We start from the raw sequence: 24,396 nt of genomic DNA, 5'->3' as shown, positions 1-24,396 counted from the left end.
TTCTTATCATTTATTTAGGTGCCATTGGCTCTAGGAATCAATTTTGGTAGTTTAAAGTCTTTTTGATTCATTTAAATATTATTTAGCTTCTACAACACTCTCTTCTGATGATTCTACATGGCAATCATTCCTGTCTCTTCCAGAAACTGCAGAAAACAAGGCTATCCCTATGGATCCATTGAAACTTTTGGTTAATCTCATTAGGCCTATAATAAAGATTTAAAATAAATCAAAAGGACTCTTTCTTTATTATCATCAGGAAAAGGTTCCAATAAGTAAACAAATGCTTATTATTTGTTTTACTTTTTCGACACCTCTGTACTAATCTGTTTCTCTAACCATTTCTTTCCTCACTCCTAGAGCAGTGGTTTTTCCACTGGCTTAGGCAAGTACAGAAATCAGGTAGAAAAATCAATAGAACACAAACACCCAAGCTTGTGGAAGAAAGGTAAAATTCCTCTCTATTTTTAATAAGTCTTCTAGGTGGTAACTGTTATGCAAAGGTTGAGACAAACTGCTCTACCCCAAGGTTCTCGAATTGGTTGCACAATGGAATAGCCTGAGGAATTTTTAAATATCTAGATGTTGAGATTATTAGAAACACTGAAGAGAATGAGGAATCGGCATTTTTAAATTCTGATTTAAAAATTGAATCTCCAGGAATGCATAAGCATCATCTACATCACCTGGTGCTTGTTAGAAATGGAGAATCAAGAGTCTGCATTTACCCTGATCAACAGGTATCTTGTTTACTGAAGGCAGCACATTGTTTATCAAACTGACCTGCCCACTGGAATGACTGAAGAGGTTTAAAACTGATGAATTCTTGGTTCTCAATACCCAAAGGTTCTGATTTTTATTTGGCCAGATTGCAACTGGTTCCTCTACCACCACTTTGCTTAGATGAATTCAAGAATGGTAGCTATATCACTAACTCACTTTTTGTAAAGTGGAAAGGGTATTCTCTTCAGTGGATATCATGGCAAACACAGTCCCTGGAAGTGGGCAAAAATAACGTAGTCCTGAGGAGTAGAGATCAACACATTTCTTCTGTAAAGGTCTAGATAGTAATAAGTTAGGCTTATAGGCCATGTGGTCTCTACCACAACTACTTGATCCTGCTGCTGGAAGTCACAAGTAGCCATGGACAATACAAAAACAAATGAGTATAGCTGTGTTACAATAAAAATTTATATGCAAAAAATAAAGCCAGCTAACACATTAAGAAATCTATACACAATGGAGTATTACTCGGCACTAAAAAATGATAAAATCATGGCATTTGCAGGGAAATGGATGACATTAGAGCAGATTATGCTAAGTGAAGCTAGCCAATCCCTAAAAAACAAATGCCAAATGTCTTCTTTGATATAAGAGGGCAACTAAGAACAGAGCAAGGAGGAAGAGCATGAGAAGAAGATCACCATTAAACAGGGATGAGAGGGGGGAGGGAAAGGGAGAGAGAAGGGAAATTGCATGGTAAAGGAAGGAGACCCTCACTGTTATACAAAATTACATATAAGAGGAAGTGAGGGGAAAGGGGAAAAAAACAAGAGAGAGAAATGAATTATAGTAGATGGGGTAGAGAGAGAAGAGGGGAGGGGAGGGGAGGGGAGGGGGGATAGTAGAGGATAGGAAAGGCAGCAGAATACAACATAACACTAGTACGGCAGTATGTAAAAAAGTGGATGTGAAACGATGTGATTCTGCAATCTGTACATGGGGTAAAAATGGGAGTTCATAATCCGCTTGAATCAAATGTATGAAATATGATATGTCAAGAGCTTTGTAATGTTTTGAACAACTAATAATAATTAAAAAAAAAAAAAAGTCTGACACATTGCTGGGGAGAAGGGCCAAAAGCAGAGAGAAAAGTCTTATTAGGGGATGAAGAGATTCCAAAAACTGTAAAGAAATCCAGCCAACTCCAGCCACCCTAAAGGAAGTATCAGAAACACTGGCTTCTTCAGACACAGACAAGCCACCTAACCAACACCTGCTAGGAGAGAGGCAAGCTGCCCCTCCCAAGTTCTGGCCAAATAAATTATGGTGATTGTTTTGAGTTACCATTTAGGGATGACTGTTAAACAGTAAATAAGATGTTGACGTCATATACAAGATAGTGATGTTTGTAAGTTTTGTAGTGATTTTAAAAGTTGTAAAACATTTGGTAACTATTTGGAAGTTTACTACTGTTCAAATTGTATTTTGATACTATTTATATTACTTCCTCTCTTAACTTTCTGAATATACTAATTTTCACTTTGACAAAAGCATACTTCTATCCCCTGCATAACCCATTTGAATTATTCAAAATTATTTAAATTTTTAATTACAATTTGTCATCATTTCTTGTCCTTATTTTTCACATTTTGCCTACTAACAAAGTATATGTGGTTGATGCAAGCCTTAGCATCACCATTATTTGGTATTAAGTGTTCCTACTAGAATATAATTGATTTTATTTTTTTTTCAGCAGTTACTTCTTGGATACTATTATTGATTTTTATGTTAATTAACCAAACTCTGGCTCTTCATAAAATTTCATTGTTTTCATTTTTAGTTATTAAAAATGGCAAATACAGAAATGCAGAATCAAGCATCTGCATTTACCAGGATCAAGAGGTATCTTGTTTACTGAAGACAACACACTGTTTGTCAAACCGATCTGCACCCTGGAATGAACCAGGGAAGCCACTGAAGATGAAATTAGATGCACATATATTCATATAGGTTATAGGCCATTATAGATTCAAAAGTATTTTTGAAAATTTGATTTTCTGGGCTGGGGCTGGGGCTCAGCGGTAGCGCACTTGCCTGGCATGTGTGAGGCACTGGGTTCGATTCTCAAAACCACATAAAATAAATAAAGGTCTATCAACAACTAAAAAAGAAAATTTGATTTTCTGATCATGCATACAAGTAATATTCACTGGATTGACTAAAATGAATTAATATTTTGCCTTATTTACTGAATGTTTAATTTTACAATCTCTTAATAAACTTAAAACATTTTAAGAATGTAGAAAATTACACACAATATATATTACGTACTTAATTTCTAAACCTTAAAGACATACACTATCACATTTCATCTTTTAAAAGATTTATTTTAGGGCTGGGGATATGGCTCAAGTGGTAGTGCTCTCGCCTGGCATGCTTGCGGCCCGGGTTCAATCCTCAGCACCACATACAAACAAAGATGTTGTATCTGCCGAAAACTAAAAAATAAATATTAAAAAATTCTCTCTCTCTCTCTCTCTCTCTCTCTCACTCTCTCTCACTCTCAAAAAAAAGATTTATTTTACTATTGTTTTCCTACTATGATGAACAACCTTTTCATTAAACACTTACCTTCATTATGAAAGTCATTTCATTCAGAAGACAAAAAAATAGTTCAAAATCCTCTTCTTCAACCTAAATCTCTTTTTACATCAAAAATTTATTAAATAAAACAATGGCATAAGAAAATCATACAGAAATGTTAACACAAAATGGCCATTTCATACATAAAAAGATTTGTACTCTTAAGTCTACAAAAATACAAAATAAGAAAGTTCTTCTATGAGATTGGTTACAACATCAGATCAAGCAGCTAGTTACAACATTACCCAATTAAGAACTAGAGCCAGAGTGGTTCATACAACTGTATAACTGTACAATATACCAACCTACAAGGAAAAAAAATGTCAAGAATTTTGTTAATTTCCAAAAAAAGGAAGAAAAAAGAAAAGGTGCCATATTTGAATAACAAAATTAACAGATGCATTTGATGGCACCAGAAAAAACAGCAATAATCACTAACCCTGAAGACTACTACGTTAAAAAGGTGCTCCGTGACGATTCTACACATTAGTAACTGTTCAAGTCAACACCAGTAGTTAAAATCTCTGAACACATTATTTTGGAAATATGTTAATTGTTTTGCAAAGTAACAAAATTTCTAAGGATGAAGTTTTGAAGATGCTAAAGAAAAACTCTGAAACAAAGATTACAGACACATCAAAATGATAAATGAATCTAAACAAGCTATTTGAAACATTCAGTTTAATCTGTTACTAGATTTTTATAAAGAAATGGTATGAAAATATCACTCTTCACTATTTCATACAGAAGTACAGTGACTTCCAAAGAAAGAATTTGCTGAAGTTTATGAGTTACAGATAGAATTCAAAAAGCTTGGGAGGAATATTTCTCAACTTTTTTTTCCTTCTGGGGACTGAACTCAGGGCCTTGAGCATATTAGGCAAACATTCTACCACTGAGCTACACCCTCAGCCCACACTTTAAAAATCTTGAATCTTGATCAGAAATTGCTTGAAGCCCTTCCTCCCTCCCTCCCTCCCTTCCTTCCTTCCATTTTTTAAGCTACATTCATGGAAGCAAATTCAAGTTTTTCAATTAATCTTTTTAAAAATTTAGGAGTGTTACATATACTAGATATAAAAACATGTTTACGTGTATGTATGGATACATGTGTAAACGTATATAATGTGTATATTTATATGTGTGTGTCTAATGTCTAGTGAAATATAGCATACAGTGACCTGTCTTGGAAAACTGTGTGTTGGCATCTTATAAAGATTTTGAAGTAAAGACCAATCCCAGAAAGTTCTCATTCTAACAGGAATAAGGAAAAGTTCTATCCATTTTTACAGAGGAAATAAATAAAAGATTATCCAGTCATTTAAAAAAACTAAATGATTTGTATTATCTAACCCTAATGTATATTTGATCTTTCCTTGACTAATAACCCAGGTAGTTCTATTATTTTCATGCATTTATTTAAGTTCACAAAGTCATTCACAAACAACATCTCTGAAAATCCAGACTTTCATTATAATGCAAACTGATGTACCAAAACTCCAGAGTTAAAAGGTATTACAGAATGTAAAGCAGGTTCCACTGATTATTATCTTTTAGAAAGCACTTTTTTTCTTTAAGTCTCCTTTATTGTGAAATGCTATATAATTACAATTCCATTGTACAGCATGCTATTAAAATAAAGCACTTTATATAAATAGGTTTTAACAAAAGAATGTAAGATTATATTTAAACATTTTAATAATCAAAAAGCTTAATAGTTTTAGAATTTTTTATAATTAAAAATAAACTAGAAACACTCCTTCATTTTACAGAGAAAGGTAAAGCTTAGAAAAATTAAGTGACTCCCCCAAAAAGAGAATTATATAAGTACTGGGGATATAAACCTAAACAAGATGTGTAGTCCCTATATCCACTCTAATTAAGGTAAAGCAAAATAGTGCTATCATGAGAGAGAAGCTTTGCCACATATTAGAATTCTGGTTCAAGTATATACAAGTCACTCCTACTGGGAAAATTGAAAATAATAGTTAACAAAAAAACAAAAGACCAGATAATACAGTCAAGACAGCAAATAAGAAGGAAAGAACTGTAGAGGGATATAGTCAGCTGGTAGAGTGCTTGCCTCCCATGCACAAAGCCCTGGGTTCAATCTCCAGCACTACCAAAAAAAAAAAAAGAAGAAGAAGAAGAAGAGCAAGAAGAAGGAAAAAAAACAATGGCTCATAATTTCACTGTTATATCTATTCATAGGCAAATGCTTGACATGCTGTTATAGGAATAAAGGAATAAAATTAGAAAGACACTAGACATCTGGTGTAACATCAGACACAGTTCTCCAAGCATACAGGTGTAAATGTAAGCACAAAAGTTCACCAAGAGGCAGGCAGTGATTTGCCCCTAGTGAACAAATTACCTTTCTAAAACAATGTGAATTTTACAGTCAACAGAGATTCTGCAGTCTCTGTAGCTCAAGGAATAGTTAAAAAAAAAAAAAAAAAAGATTAAATTCCCTTGTCTATTTGTTGTGCTTTGTTATTGGTTTAACAAATCTTTATTAATTGTATGACTGTTGAAAACCATTAGGAGTTCTTATAAATTTGTAACCTCAGTCTACCCTGCCACAAGTAAATCCCACCAATCAAGTACTCTTTTAGGTAGTAAGTACCAACTGGGGCTATAGCTCAGTTGGTAGAGTGCTTGCCTTACACGCACAAGGCCTGTTTTCAATCCTCAGCACCACAAAAAAAGAAGAAAAGAAACAAACAAACAATAAGTACATATATTTAAGACCATATATGTTGACACATATATGTGTATAAACGTATATATTGTCTCTGTGTGCTTATAAAGGGAGGGTAAAGTGATAGAAAGTGACCATTGGGTTTAGAAGTTCTGAGAAGTAGTGACCTAAATGAAGTGAGGAAGAAGGAATATTGTGAAGAAATCTGCCACACATATAGCTGGAAGAACAGCAAATACAAAGGCCCTGAGATGAGCATTATTTCATGTTTGAAGACCAGCCAAGAACTAGAGTGGCCAGGCCCAGAACAGAGTAGAGATAAGATCAGAGAGTTATGAGCAGGAACTTGATCATATAGGGTTTGGTATGCTCTGGGTCAGATATTATTCTGAATGAACTGGGGAACCATGGGAGCAGAGCAGTGTTGTAGATTCATTTATATATTTTAAAGCTCGTTCTGGCTTCTGTCTCCAGAACTTATTTCAGAAGGGCAAGAAGAGGAGCAGAGACACAAGCTGGGAGGTTATAGTAAAAGCCTAAACAAGAGGGAATAGTATTTTAGATTTGGAGGTGATAGAGAAACTACTGATAGTTGGATATGGGGAATATCTGGATATTGAGTATATGGAAAAAGAAAAGCCACAGAAAGATGTTTTAAGAGGGGCTGGGGTTGTGGCTCAGTGGTAGAGTGCTTGCCTAGCCACATGCAGGGACCTGGGTTGGATCCTCAGCACCACATATAAAGAAAATAAAGGCATCGTATCCAACTACAACAATAACAACAAAAAAGATGTTTTAAGGATAAAAATTAAGTTGTACAATAATTATCCTGCCAAAGGAATTTTCAGAATTACAGCCTGTTGGCTCTCATCTCCATGCTCAACCTTCCACAGCATCCTCTTCTGAACTGTCAAGAGGCTAGATGTTTGTAAGGCATGTTTCCTGGCCCTACCCGCACCCGCAAGCTGGGAAGTTAATGTCTGCCAGTGGAAACTGATGGCAAATTATTAATAGGCAGGAAAAAGTGAAAACCCACTTTCTTCCTGTTTCTGCTCTGACACAGCCTCTGTAAACTGTGAACTACTCCAACTTTCAGCTTAATGGTGGGACGATTGCCCAGCATGCCTGAGGCCATGGGTTCATTCTTCAGTACTGCCAAGTGCATGGGGGTGGGGGGAACATGCATACTATGGAGAAAACATTTAATCTATTCTGTCAATTTAAAATTAATAACATTTTGATTTTGAGTGGTACTGGGGATTGAACCAGAACCTCACACATGCTAGGCAAGTGTTCTACCCCTGAGCTACATTCTCACTATCTCAATTGCCCATTCTCCTGCCTCAGCCTCCCAAGTAGCTGGAATTACATGCATGCACCATTATCAAATCAATAACTTATAAGATGTTTAAATCTAAAGATCTTTTAATTTCAAGAGAAATCAAGGGTACTAAATATTGTTCTCTAAATCAATAAAGGCAAAAAGAAAACTAATAACTGGAACAATTGGTATAAAATATTAGAGATAAAGCCACTAAACTCAAAGAAGATAGTAGAAAATCTTCATGACCTTGAATTTGGAAGTGAATTTCCATAGGTATGACAAAAAAAAAAAAAGAAAAAAGAAAAACTGGACTTTACACTTCATCAAAATTTAAAATGTTTGTATATCAAAGCACAATATCAAGAAAGTGAGAAAGAGCTAGGTGCAGTGGTACACACCCATAATCCCAGCAGCTCAGGAAGCTGAGGCAGGAGGATCACAAGTTCAAAGCCAGACCCCTGTAATTTAGTGAGGCCCTGAGCAACTTAGGAAACCTTGACTCAAAATAGAAAATAAAAAACGGGCTGGGGATGTGTCTTATTGCTTAAGCACCCTGGGTTTAATTCCTGGTGCCAAAAAAAAAGCAGGGATGGGTAAAAAAGAGAGGTTGGGCAGGTAGTTTAGTGGTAAAGCATATAGTTATAATAATATAATAATAATATACTTATCATGTATAAGGCTCTGGGTTCAGTCCCTAGCACAGAAAAAAAGAAAAGAAAACCTACAAAACAACAGATACTATTTGCATATTATTTATTGGTAAGGGTTTAATATTCAGAAGATATAAAGAACTAAAAATATACAACTCAACAACAACAGAAAAAAACTTTTAAATGGACAAAGGAAGGTTGGAGGTATGGATGGGTGTAGAGAGCTTGCCTAGCACATATGAGGTCCTGGTTCAATCCCCACCATTGCTAAAAAACAAACAAACAAACAAAGACAAAGGAGATGAGCAAGAAAGGAAGAGTCTGTAATTCCAGCTGCTCAGGAGGGTGAGACAGCAGAAGGATCCTAAGTTCCAGGCCAGCCTCAGCAATTTAAAAAACCCTGTTTCAAAATAAAATAAATAAATAAATAAAAATGGCTACAGATGCAGCTCAATGGCAATGGCAGAATACCCCTAGGTTCAATCCACAGTACTGAAAAAAAAAAATTTTTTAATAAATAAAAATGGGAAAAGTACTTTAATAGACATCAATGGTATAAGAGCAAAAGATACAGAAATGGCTAATAAGCACAAGACTCTCAAGTGCATTATCATAAGGCAAATGAAAATCAAAACCAAAATGAACTACCACTTCACTCCTTTCATAATCCAAAAAAAAAAAAAAGCAATTTCATGGTTCTTCAAATAGCTAAACACAGAATTATCACTTGATCAGCAACTCCACCTTAGTATATATTCAAGAGAATTAAAAACAGACACTCAGATACTTAATCATGTTGATTTGCCTGAAGCTAAAATCTGGATTACAATTAAAATAATATATAATTTCATCCTTAATATGTTGACTGAAAAAAATTTTAAGATTGAATTCACTAAGAATAAAAAATTAATGTAGTAATTGACAATATAATTATTGATACACTTACTATAGACAGCTATTTACTGCTTCAAAATTTATTACATGACAGCTATATTGATTAAGCTTTTGGAAAATAAACGAGATATTTAACACATTTTTAGAAAGTTTATAAAGCAATTTCATGACATTCCAAATGCAATATAAACCCTCACTCTTGAAGGATAAATGCCCTCAGACCTTAAATACACATATAAATAGTTCAAAGATTACAGTACTCTTTTAATATTGGTAGTTAATTAGATAAAAGGGATATATTTGGAAGTATCTTAAGAGAAACAGCTAAATTTAAAATGAGTTTCTACTTCTTTATTTTTAAATTTAAAACTAGCATAAAGGGGGGAGGGTGGATGATGGGAAAGGCAGCGGAGCACAACAGACACTAGTATGGCAATTTGTAAATCAATGGATGTGTAACTGATGTGAATCTGCAATCTGTGTATGGGGTGAAGGTGGGAGTTCATAACCCACTAGAATCAAAGTGTGGAATATGATATGTCAAGAAATTTGTAATGTTTTGAACAACCCACAATAAAAAATTAAAAAAAAAAAAAAAAAAAAAAAAAAAAGAATGACAAAACTAGCATAAAAATAAAAAAAAAATTTAAATAAAAAAAATTTTAAACTAGCAAAGACAGAAATTAAAGGGAAAAAATTAGCTTTAATCAAGGATGTCCTTCATTAATAATAAGTTCCCCATATTGGGATGGGAAATATAATACGGGCCCTTTCTCTCTCCCTCACCCACACACAGACACACTGAATATTTCAGATCCACCCAACTAAAAAGCTGTTGCTCAAAGTCACCAAATTCAATGTTGTTCGTTTCACAAAATACTGCCAAACCCAAGAAATGTACTAAATAATGATCATAGTGACACCTACTGACACTTACTGTGTGAAAATTTATCATTTCTTGAAGACTGTCAGAAAATTTGGTCAAACTTGTCTACAAGAAAGAAACCAAAAGAAAATCAAGTCATTTAAGAGTCATAAAAATAGTCACAAAAACTGTAACTTTAAGCATTCCTCACAGAAAGATTGAGTTACACTGTAAATAATAACATTTACTTCCAAGGACAATCTTATGTGTAGACTCATAGCTCATAAGTATGCTCTGAGTCTACACGTAATAACATATAAAACCTAAAAAAGTCAAGGAATTGGAGTTGCCCCATCAATGGTATGAATAACCCTAAAGGTAAACTTGTTTGAGGGTATCAAGACTGCCCCTTTAAGCATTTATGGATCAAATAATAATCAAACCACATCCATTTCTTCTCTAGTTATTATTAGTCATGAAAGAAATGTAACACTGTACAGTGTTGTGGGGATCCAAACTAATCAGAAGCTATACAGCCCCCAAGCATAGAGTCAAGTTTTGTTTGTGGGATAACATTCTCTGCTTGCACTTACAAGCAACTAAAGTGATTCTGCTGTCCCTACTCATGCCCTCTGGCAGATGCTTCAGCTCACCTAGCAGCAAGCAGACTTAGTAAATGCCAAAACACTGCAAAGCTGAGTTAGGAGACAGATACCAGATATGCACAAAGCAAATCAACCTTTAAGGGCTAGCTTAGAAAACAGGATTACATTACACAGCACCAAAGGATGACAGCTTTTTGACTTCAAATCTTAAGTACCACCTTAAGTATCAGCGTAATTATTAATATGGTAAATGGGTATATAATTATGTTTTGTTGCATATGTCACATTAAAATGTAACCATACTAACCTCAACTACAGCATCATTACTAGAATACTGTGCTAGGTCTCTAATCCCATTCATGAACTGTTTATTTGCAACACAAAAGGCTTTTCCAGTATCAATCATGGCAATACAAAGCTTCACAAGCTGAAAAAGAAAAAAAAAATTACATCAGGTTGAAAATAATTTTACAAATTACTTTGTTGAAAAGTGTTGGCAAAAACCACAAGTTAACCTAGCTAAAGACAGGAAATAAACTAATACTTCATTAATACAACTAAAACAGACAGACTGAATTTTTTTCTTATTTTCCTTTGGCTTATAAATTCACAGAAGAGGTGAACCAAAAAATTCAATCTTTAGGACCTAGAGGTTATCTGATAAAACAACAACAATAAAAAGATCATTTTATCAAGTCACATTCGATCCCATAAATTAATTTATTAAGTTCCTCCTAAAAGAAAGAAAGAGGTAAGCAAGCAGTGTGATGAAAAGTAATCTCTTTTTTATTTTTAACTGTGGTGTGTTGGAGGAAAGGTGAGTTAAACTGGTATGGTGGGTTAGTCATGCCTACTGTTCTGGGCATTGTGCTGAGCCTCAGGACGGATCCTTCCTGCCTGTGTGTGTGTGTGTGTGTGTGTGTGTGTCTCCCTCCCTCCTAATTTCCTTCCTTTCATTTTTCCTTCCTCTCTCTTTTTCCCCTTCCTCCTTTCTTTCACTCGGACACAGAACATTTTCTTTAAGCAAAATCTTGGATGAATGTCAAATATTAAAAATAAATAAAAATGGAACTGCTCTGGATAAAGAAGGGGCAGATACTGAAAGGGGTAGGAAGGAGGAACACCAAGCATAAAAAGTAAGAAAAATGTTTTACAAAACTCATGAAGAATCTCAAGAGCATAATTTAAATCCACTGCCCTAATGTTGAGAGGAAGAGAGTTAATGTAATCTCTGCTTTCAAGGAGCTCTAATTCTAACCAGCAGGCAAGCAGATCAACTCCACAGAACAGACACCAGTGCAACGACAAAACCAAGAACATCCCAAGGAAAAACACCTGACTTGAACTGTGTAGATCAGGAAGAATTCTTAGAAAAGATAGCACTAGATATTGCTGAACTTTTAAGAGTTTACGTTGGGGAGCGGGGCATTGCTGGGGATCCATCCCAGGTCTCATACATACCAGGCAAGTGTTCCACCAATGAGCTACACCCATACCCCAAAGGCTCTGATATATTAATGTGCATCTAAAAGATGCATTTCTCAAAATGATTTGACCATGAAATTCTCTTTAAAGGAAACATTCCCATAGAACCAGTGTTCCACAGAACCCACAGTAAGAAATGCTGGCAGGGCTGGGGATTAAGCTCAGTAGTATAGCACTTGCCTAGCATGTGTGAGGCCCTGGGTTTGATCCCCAACACTGCAAAAAGAAAAAAGAAAAGAAATGCTGACAGAGATAAGTCTTTAAAATGGTGTGTTATTTAAAAAATAAAATATCTTACAAGGAAAACAATCTAAAGTTCACAAGGAACGACCAACACACAGTGGAAAAAATTTTTTTGAAAAAGTAATAAAATGAGAACATTAGCCTTATATGACATTAAAATATATTACAAAATATAGTAACTGGAAGCCTAGTATATTCCTAGATCAATGGAATATAATACAGATCAATGGAATATAATACAGAGTCAAGTATTATATTATATTATATGAAGTATTTGATTAAAGTAATATTCTAATCAGTGCCAAGGAGGGGGCAGCAGGTGATTATCTAAAAAATGACATTAGGGGCCCTGGATAGCCAAGGAATCAAAATCCTCAAATTAAATTCAGATGGAATAAAGATTTAAACATAAAAAGTGAAATCACAAAACTAAGGTAAAATAGAAGGTGTTTTTTAATATAATCTCAAACTGTGAAAAGTTTTTCTGAAAAGGATACAAACCTCAAAATCCATATGAAAAAGAAATTGATAAATTCAAGTGATAAAAATAAAATATCTATAAAAGAAAAAACAATTAACTTAGTCAAAAGACAACAATATGGGAAAATAATATTAGCAACAAATCCCAAGGGACTAATTATCCTACCATAAGAAAGGATATATATTTTGAAAGCATTCTGAAAACCCAATCATACTGTAGGGGGAAAAAAATGGGTCACGGACATGCACAGATAATTCCCAAAAAGGACATACAAATGTGTCTTAAATCCATGAAAAGATATTCAATCTCACTCATATTAAAGAAATGGAAATTACCATTTTTTACAAAACTAAGATCAAAAAGTTTGATAACAGGCTGTTTTTAGAGATGGTAGATAAGGGGAAGTAGACATTTTTATACATTGTTAGTGGGAATATAAATTGGTAACATTTCTTTGAGAAGTAATTTAGCAACAACTGTCAAAATTTAAAACAAACTCTCTAGTCTGGCAATTTCACTTTTTAAAATGTATCATACATATTTGCACATAAGCCACAAGACACATCTGAAGCAATGCATTGCAGTCATGATAAAAATATCAGTTGCTAGATCAAGTGTCCATCAGTAAACAATTGGATAAACAAATTATAACGTATCCATATAATATAATAAAATTCAGCCATAAAAAATTTGGTCAGGGCAGGAGTATAGCTCCCCCAGTGGTAGAGCACTTACCTAACATGTACACAGCCCTGGGTTCAATCCCCAGCACCAAAAAGAAATAAAAAAAGGAAACAGGGAGAGCTTTATGATTAATAACAAATAGCATTCTGTTAGAGTCTGTAAACAAGTCAAAATAACACCTGGCATTTTGCCAGGGGAATGTTAGAGTTCGTAAACAAGTCTGGATGGTGCCTGGCAAAATGCCAGAGGGAGTGGTTTGAGAAGTAACAAAAGCAAGCCATTAAGTGTGGAGATTCCTTATTGGTTGACTGAAGCTGTGTGGAATGTATAAATACTGCTCCTGTCCTGCAATAAACGGCTCCTGCTGTATCAATCTACACAAGTTGTTCGTCACAACCCCACCCCCACCCCGCTATTTTGCCCAGCCAGCCGGGCTGCGGCAGCATTCGAAATATATTAAGGAAAAAACAAAATGTAACACAGTATTAATATTTTTGTGGGGAGTGGAAAGAACCATTTGTACGGAAGAGTGCAAATCTATATAATTTTCATATGCTTAGAAAATTTCTGTAAGGACACACAAGAAACTAGGTCAGTATATTCCCCTAGCAAAGAGATTAGAAGATGATTAATTTTCACTGGTACACACTCTTTTACCTTTGATTTTTTTACTAGATAGATGTTATTACTTATTCATCAAATTAAATAATTCAAAAGTAATTAAAATTCCTTTTCCCATAACAGCAGAGAGAGACAGATTAATAGACAAGGTTAAAAGACAAGGTTCTCAGCTCAGTCTTCTTAGGTTCAAATCCTGTTGCCATACATAACCATCTAAGTGCACCTGGTTGACCTAAACCTCAAAAAACTTTAATTTTCTTTTCTGTATAATACTTAATGATGGTACCACATCATATTAGGTTGCTATAATAAGGTAAGATAACACTCATAAAGACTGAAGCACAGCTGGTGCAGTGTTCTGGAGGCTGCAGAAGATGAGGCAGTAGGATCAGAAGTTCAAAATCAGCCTCAACAATTTAGAGAGAATCTGTCTCAAAATTTAAACAAATAAAAAGGACTGGAGATGTAGCTCAGTGGTAATGTGCCCCTGGGTCCAATCCCCAGTACCAAACAAAACCAAAACAAACAACAACAACAAAATTTGGCATGAAGTATTACAGGCACATGGTAAGTACTCAGCAGAGATTTGTGCTTCCTTGTCAGAGAAGTTATTTGCTTTTATTTTGTTTTTACTAAGAAACCAAGTTGAGCATCTTCATTTAAGATAAAGAGGTGGTAGAGAAGGGATAGAAGAGAGATGGCTAAAGCAAAATGCTGAAGAGGTAGAGAGTTTTAAATTGCATAGGAAAAGGTATACTTTTATTACTCCAGTGGGAAGAAAAATGAAAAAGACATGAACAGATTCTAAGTTTCTAGATAAGGAACAAGAAATAAATATATTCCCATCCAAGCAGAATAATGGTCATTCCACTAAGAATGAAGAACAAAGTAGTAAACCTTGAGAAAATAATTAAGTATTAAAGAGAACTACCAAAGGTAGCAAGAAAGGGACTTGACAGGGTTTTAGAAAAATAGTTTTGCATATAGAATTTGAGGAACCTGTGGCTCCACCAATTGGATTTGACAGTTATATAAAGTCTCCTATAGGGCTTTATTAGCCCAGATATGGGGCAGAAAGTCATACTCAAGACAGTGAAAATTCTGCTGAGCATGGTGGCATGCACCTACAGTTACAGCACTCAGGAAGCTGAGGCAGGAGGACCACTTGAGCCCAGGAGTTCGAGAATAGCCTGAAAAATGCAGCAAGATCCTATCTCAAAAGGAAAAGAGAGAGAGAAAGAAGGAATGAACTCTGTAAGGGAAATGAAGGTCTCCAAAGAGGGGAAAAAATAATGTAAAACTAAGAAGGGAATGAAAGGATTAATAACAGCATTATTCACAATGGCCAAGAAAGAGAAACAAACCAAATGCCCATCAATTGATACTAGATAAACAAATGTGGTATAAAACAGCATATAATACAACCATAAAAGGAAGTACTGATACATGCTACAATATTGATGAACCCTAAAAACATTACATTAAGTGAAAGCAGCCAGTCACAAAAAGCCAAATATTATGATTCCATTTATAGAAATGTCCAGAAGATCAATACACTTCTTTTTATACCTAAATAGTACTGTAGGATTATTGGACATTGGATTGTTTCCACTTCAGCTATTACGAATAATGCTGCTGTTGTGACCATCAATGTAAGTTTTGTGTGGACGTATGTTTTCGATACCCTTGAGAATATACTTAAGAGAACTGCTGGGTTATATGGGTATCTGTGTTTAATTTTTGAGGAGCCACCAAAATTATTTTCCAAAGAGGGTGCAGCATTTTGCATCCCCAGCAACAATGTATGAGGGTTCCACCATTTCCAAACCCAAACTAAGACTTTTATTATTATTTTAACTATCCCATGGGTATGAAAGGGTGAAGTTGTATTTCATTGTGGTTTTCATTAGAATCTCCCTAGTGACTATTAGTATATTTTCATGTGTTTATTGGCCATCTATATAATCTTCTTTTAAAAAAAATGTCTATTTAGATCATTTTTCCATTTTAAAACTGAGTTATTTTTTCTTTTTATTATTGAATTTTAGGAAATCTTTATAATAATCCCTTATCATATATCTGATTTGCAAATATTTTCTTCATTCTATGAGTTATTTAATTTTCTAACAGTGTTCATGAGAGCACAGAAGCTTTTGTGTTTGATCTAGTTTTACATATTTGCTTCAGTTTTTGGTATAAAAAAAAATCTAAGAAACCATTGCTTAACCAAGTTTAAAATGATCTTTGCCTGTTTTCTTCTAGGAGATTGGAAGTGTTAGGTTTTTCCACTTCGAATTAATTTTTGTATATTGTGTGAGGTATTCAGCTTCCTTCTTTCTTTCTCTTTCTCTCTCTCTCTCACTCTCTCCATTTAAATTTTCAGTTGTTCCAATATTGTTAGTTAAAAAAACAAGTCTTTCTCAAAAAAAGAAAGAAAAACTATTCTAAAAAACTAAAAAAAAAAAAAAAGAAATGTCCAGAAGAAGCAAATCCACAGAAGTTGCCAGAGAATGAAAGAAAGGGATCACTAATTGAAACTTAGTGTTAACAGATACAGGGTTTCTTTTTGGGATACCAGAAATATTTTGGAATTACACAGTGGTGATAGTTGCGCCAATAACACCAGGACTATACTAAAAAACACTTTGAAATGGTGGATTTTATGTTAGATGAATTTTATCCTTTTTTTTAAAGAATATTTATTTTTTAGTTTTTAGTGGATACAATATCCTCATTTTATATTTATATGGTGCTGAGGATCAAACCCAGTGCCTCATGCATGCTAGCTAGGCGAGCACTCCACCACTAAGCCACAACCCCAGCCCAGATGAATTTTATCTTAATTTAAAAATTACCAAAAAAAAATGTTGCAGTGGATTTCAGAAGGATCTGAAATATCCCAAGTAGACTGATTGAAAGACCAGAAGTCTAGGTAAGGTTGAAGAACAGAAGCAGTAGTGAGGTTGAGAAGTGGAAGGACTGGAGACTCAAGTGAGACAGGCTATCAGAATTCCAGATTTCAGAGATTACAACTATGAATGATGAGCCATAGAATAGTGCCGTGAAAATAGGGATCAGAACTAGCATAGGAGTCACCACCACAGGAGCCAGAGAGAGAGAAAACTGACAGAAGCAGAACCACCCGCACCCTGCAAATATCCAGAGATGGTAGTGGTGAATGAGATTATAACAAATAATCTAATTTACCTAAGAGTAAATGTCAAGATAATCAAAATTATCAAACTACTACCCTAATTCATTATTCAACAATTTTTCAATAAGACTTTACAATGTCATAGACACTTTGCCAGATGACAGGAATACGAACAACTTCTTTGCTATCTCTGAGTTGTAAGTAACATCCTAACACTCATTTTTTCATCTGTAAATTGAAGATGCTACCAACTTTGCAACACTGTTATGGAGATTAGGGACAGCATGAGTAAACATAGGACTTTGTGCCTAGTAAGTACATAATAGATGAGTTTTGGTTGCTTTTTTTTTTCTTCTAAAGACAGTCCCAATTTCCAATAAGCTAATAGTTTGTTAAAGAGACACCATCATCTTTACTGTTTATTTAGAATTCAACACGTACCAAGAACCATGTTAAGTACTTTATGTGTATTAACTCACCTCACTCTCATAATAACCCGATAGAAAGATTGAGAAGCCTGCCTACTAAATGGTAGAGCTACTTTCAAACTCAGGCAGCCCCTGACCTTGTTTTCTTAACTACTAGACTCTGCTACAAATGAAAAATTACAATAATATTTTAATAGTTTAAATGGAAGTACATGTGAGAAACAATGCAATACAAAAAAGAAAAAGAAAAGAAAAGAGCCAAAGTTTGGTAGCATTGGAGCTGAGGTTTAAAGGATGTCCAATTAACAGAGAGGAAACAAGCATACCAGAGGAAAAAATGCAACAGATATGGGAATTATATCTAGATAGCAACTATGATGCACTATAATGTTACCTTACAGAATGGACAGGTAACTGGACCCAATAAACAATGCCACTCATCAAGCATTATTCTCTAGAAAGAATATAACTACTGTTAGTATATGTTATAAGCAAAATAGATACGAGCTAAGTCACCAAGCTAGTTCAACCTGTCACTATTATTTACAATGATACTTTAGGTGGAACTTGCCTTGCACAAAGTTATGAAATCACTGAACTAGTCTTGGAGCACCTTCCAGAGCACAACTTCCCCATTACTCCTTCAGTGCCACCAACTTTAATAACAACCATATAACAACCAATAACAACCATATCTTGGTTCTCTCAGTCTCCCTTCTTTATGCCAACTCTGCATTTATAAAGTAAAAATGATAGTAGCTTAAGAATCCAGGAGAAGTACATTTTATAAGGGATCAAAATCTTAAACCAGAGAAACATAAAAGTAACTAAAGAAATTTTGGTGGAGAGAGGAGAGGGAAAGGTGATATTTTAAATAATGTCAAGTTTCTACCATGCCCTTAGTAGCCTTTTGGATAAGAATGCTAATGGGCTTAGCATTCTTAGCATTGAATGCCAATATTTTAATAATTTAGTTTAGTTATTATTTATTAGATTATTATTATTTAGAGTATTTTGGTTTTAAGATTCTACCAGTTTGCCTGAACCCAATCAAATGATATAAAGAAAAAAAAAAAGTCACTCACTCATAAAAGCAAAATGATTAACAAAAGCATTGTCAGTGGAATTCCACCCACATGCAATGTTTCGTATGATTTATATGCAGTTCTTCTACTTAAAAAGGATAATCACCTTCATTATACTACTCTGTGATTCTCTGAAAAGCCTTGCCTTTCTATATACCCTCTTGTAAATCTACCACAAAATCAAAACTACACACATTGCATAAACCACTAGAATGGAATCCTAATTAGAATTAGTTACACTCCATATGTGTATAATACGTCAAAATACACTCTGCTGTCAGGTATCCCTAAAAAGAACAAATTACAAAAAGAAGAAAAAAAAACTCATTGGAAAAAAAAAAATCAAAACTACAACTTAATACTATTGTCTACTTTAAAAACTGAAAACTTTACTTCAAAAAGTACTTCAAAAAAATGTAACTCCTCAGAGTAAAAACAAAAAATAATAATAATAATAATAATAATAAAAGGCCCATACAAATACATTTTATTGTTTTTTGTTTTTGTGGTTCTAGGGATCGAACCCAGGGTCTTGTACATGCAAGGCAAGCACTCTACCAACTGAACTACATCTCCAGCCCTACACATACATTTTCAATAGAAAATATTTTAAAATAATATACTTAGTCAAAATAAAAATATTTATTTTTAAAACAAAAGGAAGCTTGCTACTCCTGCCACTCTTCTCAGAAATTTCTAAGTGGCCTGTGCTCCCTCAAAATACACAGATCCTGAAGCACAGTGGTGCACAAGAAGAGCACTGAACTAATAATAGAAGCACAGGAGTTCTAACCCTCTTTCTGCCTCTTTTAACTTTCAATTTGAAGCAAGTCTCCTTTGCTTTCTGGGATTTGGTATTCTCATCTATAAAATGGGAAAAAAGAATACTTGTTCCACCTACCTCACAGAATTATTGTAAAACTCAAAGACACTATATATTACAGTGCTGTAAAAATAACAGAATCTAATAAAAACTAACATTATTAAAATTTTCCAAAGGCAGGAGGATCACAAGTTCAAGGTCAGCTTCACCTAACTCAGTGACACATTGTCTCAAAATTAAAAACTAAAATTATTTAATTTTTATAATATTACTGCTTTACATAGTTTCTATACTATCTACATTGTATGTTAATGTAAATATTTCATGATTTTTAAAACATTTCAAAATGTTTCTCACAATACTCGGCCTAATTAATATGTATCATACTCTTCCTATTCAAAGTGCAGTTCATATGCCAATATCCATAGGCATAACTTTGAATCTAGTTAAAAACACAGAATCTCAGTATCCCTGATCTATTGAATCAGAATCTATGTTTTTAAAAAAGATTCCCCTGGTGATTCTTATGCACAGTACAGGGTAAGAAGCAATACTTCACATAGCAATACCACTTATAATAATAATTACACAAAGTATTTTCAAAAAAAGAATTTCAAACATATGCATAGACTTATGTCTAGAAATTTACAGAAATATTTCTCTGAGCAATAGTTGCAAAAGAATGTTCCAACAAATAGATCAAAAGCCCCATCTTACTCATTCTAATATTTTTGCCTGGTACATAACAGACAATGCTTCTTGGACAGAAATTCAAAAATATTATCAATAGTTAATACAGAAGGTGGGAGTCAATGTACATTTATACTTATATAAAACATAACTATATCAATTATTAAGTATTTTTAGCATTTGTGTCATTAGCTTAAATATGAAATTACTATTTTAAATTTTATTTATATTTGAACCCAGCTGTACCTAAATTTATAAATAAGAATGGTCATGGGCTAAGGTTGTGGCTCAGCAGTAGAGCACTTGCCTAGCACTTGCGAGGCCCTGGGTTCGATCCTCAGCACCACATAAAAATAAATAAGTAAAATAAAGATATTGTGTCCGTCTACAACTAAAAAAAAAAAAAATTAAAAAAAAGAATGGTCAGGTAATACACGAAATCCATTAGGCATTAAAAAAGATACATGCGATCTTTTAGATGGAGAAAACAGGAATAAACTTCTAACCATATAAAAGTTGTTTAGTGAACTTTGAATTCAGAGAATATAAATTCTTCCCTGGCACTTAAGACTCTGAACAAGCAAGCCAATTAATATCTCTAGCCTTAATTTCTTCATGTGTAAAATTACAATAATGGAATTTACTCTTATAGAGAAACAAAGTAATGTTCTTATTAATGGAAAACAAAAATAGATACTTTAAAAAATTAAAAACGTTAAATTCACCTTATCGAGTTTTAGTTCCAATTCTGCCACATCTCCTTCTACTTCTTCCAAAGCAGCCCTAGAAAAATTAAATGCAAAATTAAGTTATTTTATTGTTCAAATGTATACTTAACTCTTGAAAAATAACTTATCACTCTAAATAAAAAGGTAGATATTAATGTTTAAAAATTATACTTCACAGCTGGGTGCAATGGTACACATTTATAATCCCAGCCACTCAGGAGAGTAAGGTAGGAAGATCACAAGTTCAAGGTTAGCTTCAGCACTCAGTGACACACTATCTCAAAATTAAAAACTAAAAAGGGCTTGGCATGTAGCTCAGTTGTACAGCATTCCTGCGTTTAATGCCCAGTATTGAAAAGAAATTATACTTTAATGAAGTAATATTAGAATATATACTTCATAATAATGCAATAAAACAAACATAATCATTATTTAAGACAGTGAGATAATATCTTAAACTGATTTATTCAAAGCATTGTTATTCAATTAATAACACTAATTAAAACTATTTAGCATATTTTTTGAAATATGAATAAAAGTTTATAGGCCAGATGCTGGAGCTAGAAAGAATACTAACCAAATAAAATCACCAAAAATTTTGCCTCCAAAAAATTTAATTAATAAGAGATTTTTGGAAGTTGAGCCTTGAATCAGATTTCTAGACAAGAAAGTACATGTAACCAAATGGCGAAGCATCATTGACAACCAAAGGGGCACTTTTTTTTAGAGATAATTAAGAAAAATATGACTTCATAATTTTGATTCCAAAGTATTACAGTTTCAAAAACTCAGCACCAAACATTGATAAATTTTAGACTAATCCTCTCCTAACAACATAATTTCAATACAGAAAAATTAGCAAAGATCAGATTATGCAAAAAGCAAAAAAAAATAATAATAATCAGATATTCTTCTTGACAAAAGGCAACAATGAACTATAATACTAGTTAGCACTTGACAGATATCACACTACAGGGCAACATTCCAAAATTGGAAATCTGTTTGAAGCAAAATAGCAGCAACTAAGACTTTGTAAGGACAAGAAGATTTTACACTAAAAGTAGTATATAAGAAAATATAATTCACCTACTTTAAATCATCTCTGCCATTTTTGTTCTCTGGGGTTCCCCCCCACCACCCCGCGGCTTGCAATGCTGGGGACTGAACCCAGGACCTTGCACACGTCAGGCAAGGTCTCTACTACTGAGCTCTACCCTAGCCCTAAGCCTTTTTCATATACTTACTTGACAAATAAGCAATATTCCAATTGCTATTTTAAGAATTAACCAAAATCTGTTTTAATTTAACAGTAGTGTGAGATTAGGTACCCAAAAAGCCATTGTGAATGCTAAGACATTCTCTGGCAACAGAGCTAAGTAAAAGACAAGTAAGATACCAACTTTATTTCCATAGCTACCCACTTCACCTCTGTGTGACCTCTGAATAATCAATAACTTTATCAGCTTGTGATTCTACTTCTCCATCTGGTTACATTATTTTTTAAAGATTTTAAATCTCCAAAATAAGAAAATAACTATAAATTATTCAGTAGAATGATGTCATTATAAAATGAGATACTCCAGCATTAGTTCCAGAAAGCAGGAGGTGGTGTGCCTCCACAGCACAGAAGCAGAAAGACTTCTCCCCTAACAGTTGGCCATTGTCTTCAGCAGTGTTTTACAAACTACACATTGTTCACTTAGCCTAGAAAACATTTCCCCTTCACTTTAATCCTCACTCCCTTCACCTACTTATCATTTAAACTTACTACACCTAAGAACAAATTTATCTGTACAAGGATATTTGCTGTTTTTAACAGGCTGGAAACCTAGATGTCCAACAATAGGAATATGTAAATAAATGATGGTGTAGCCCATTATATGAAGAAGCAAATTTTTAAATGAGGCTGATCTACATCTACAGATATGGGTACATGCACATGGTAGATTGTTACACAGGGGGAAAACAAATTACAAAATTACATGAGTCTGAGCCCAACTTTGTTAAAAAAAAAAACTGTTGAGATGGTTTTAGGGAAATATCTGGAAGCATATTTATCAATCTAACTCTAACTGGAAAAAAAGCATTAAAAAGTGTAAATAAGAATTTGCATTTTTACTACTTCTATACTGTATTGCTATTTTCAACAACTATGCATTTTTAAGTAATTTTTAAAACTTACAAACAAGGGAAGGAAATGAGTTCAGATATCACTTACCCAAGAAGGGTCTTCCCCCTTGTAACTTCTCCTGTCACCTACCCAAGTGGGATAACATACGCCCCTGTCCCTTACAACACATGGCACACATCTCTGCCACTGTGCGCTTTTCTCATCAGTCTGAGCTCCCATAGCAGTGCAGACACCCCCAGCGTTTGCTGAGTTAAGGAAGGAGCTCAACAAGTATTTACTTCAATTTTCAGAAACTCTTCACTTACATTTTTAACCTTTATTTATCTTGACTCATTCTTCCATTTTTCAAGCAAATTGGTTCAAATAACAGCTTAAGATTTGATTTAATGGAAGGGGGTGGCTGGGGTGTGGCTCAGTGGTAGAGCGCCGCCGGCCTAGCATGGGTTAGGCCCTGGGTTGGATCCTCTGCACCACATAAAAATAAATTAATTAATTAAAGATATTGTATCCAACTACAACTAAAAAATAAATATTAAAAAAAAGTTTTATTTAACCATTGGATTTTACTAAATAGTTTGATAGAAATTGTATGTACATTTTTCAACCTTATTTTTTTTAAGTATAATTTATTTATTTATTTATTTTTAATGTGGTGCTGAGGATCAAATCCAGCCGAGTGGTCTACCGCAACCCCAGCCCCTCAATCTTATTTCATTGTGCACTTCTGCTAATTTACTTTTGTGAGACAACAGTTGTAAAGAAAGGTGTGGTTTTACATACAACAGAAGAGAAAATGCCTGGGTTTTACCTATCACTTGAAAGCACAGGCCTTTGTATTTATATATTCAAAGAATCTGAAAGTTTATCTTGGAAGTTCTTCAATTCAACATACTACCTTCTCTTTTTGAAAAAAAAAAAAAAATCTTTTGCCATTCATCATCTAAGCTGTTAGTGCAAACTTGTAGCAACAAGTTAGTACCTAGTGTCTAATGTTGCCTGGTTCATTGTTGAGTATTTCTTAGTATGGAAAGAAAAACATAGGCTGAGGAAGGAGGATGACAAGTTTAAGACCGTGTCTCAAAAATTTTAAAAGTGAGGTTTGGTGGACATGGGGAATGTAACTCAGAAATAGAATGCTCCTGGATTCAATTTCTAGTACCAAAAAGAAAATCATGCATACAAGAAAATAAATTTTAAGCCTTAGTTTTAGCTATCTATATCCTAAGAAGCTATTCAAGTCCCAAATTCAGAAAAACAGGCACTTTACTTTTACTAACACCTTCATTCTTTTATCTAGTTATATATCACAGTTTTTTAAAATCAACTTAGAAAATGATTAACTCAAAACACAAAACTAAAAGAGAAAATACCCCAGCAGTAAGTATTAACACTGAGCCACTTCTAGTCAGTGATCATTTGGGCTGTGAATTAAATGAAG

General features: G+C 34.0%; 1 protein-coding gene across 7 annotated transcripts in view; it reads right to left on the bottom strand.

Moving 5' to 3' along the window:
- Acap2 (ArfGAP with coiled-coil, ankyrin repeat and PH domains 2) overlaps positions 1-24,396 on the bottom strand; it is a 130,216-nt gene that overhangs the window by 68,161 nt on the left and 37,659 nt on the right. For 6 of the 7 annotated variants that reach the window (XR_009228068.1, XR_009228069.1, XM_058583572.1 and 3 more), the window contains exons 2-4: positions 20,825-20,882; positions 10,713-10,832; positions 9,873-9,926 (exon numbers count right to left, since the gene is read on the bottom strand). Coding sequence is in view for 5 of the 7 variants with exons in the window: in XM_058583572.1 (XP_058439555.1) it covers positions 9,873-9,926; positions 10,713-10,832; positions 20,825-20,882 (232 nt within the window). In the remaining 2 variants the exon portion in view is untranslated. The remainder of the gene's footprint in view (positions 1-9,872; positions 9,927-10,712; positions 10,833-20,824; positions 20,883-24,396) is intronic. The other variant, XM_058583575.1, reaches the window with a different exon arrangement.

This window comes from Marmota monax, unplaced genomic scaffold (genome assembly GCF_021218885.2).
Source record: "Marmota monax isolate L192 unplaced genomic scaffold, Marmota_monax_Labrador192_F-V1.1 WCK01_AAM20220418_F8-fsc00052, whole genome shotgun sequence".
NCBI lineage: Eukaryota > Metazoa > Chordata > Mammalia > Rodentia > Sciuridae > Marmota > Marmota monax.
This window is presented reverse-complemented; position numbering and strand designations above follow the sequence as displayed.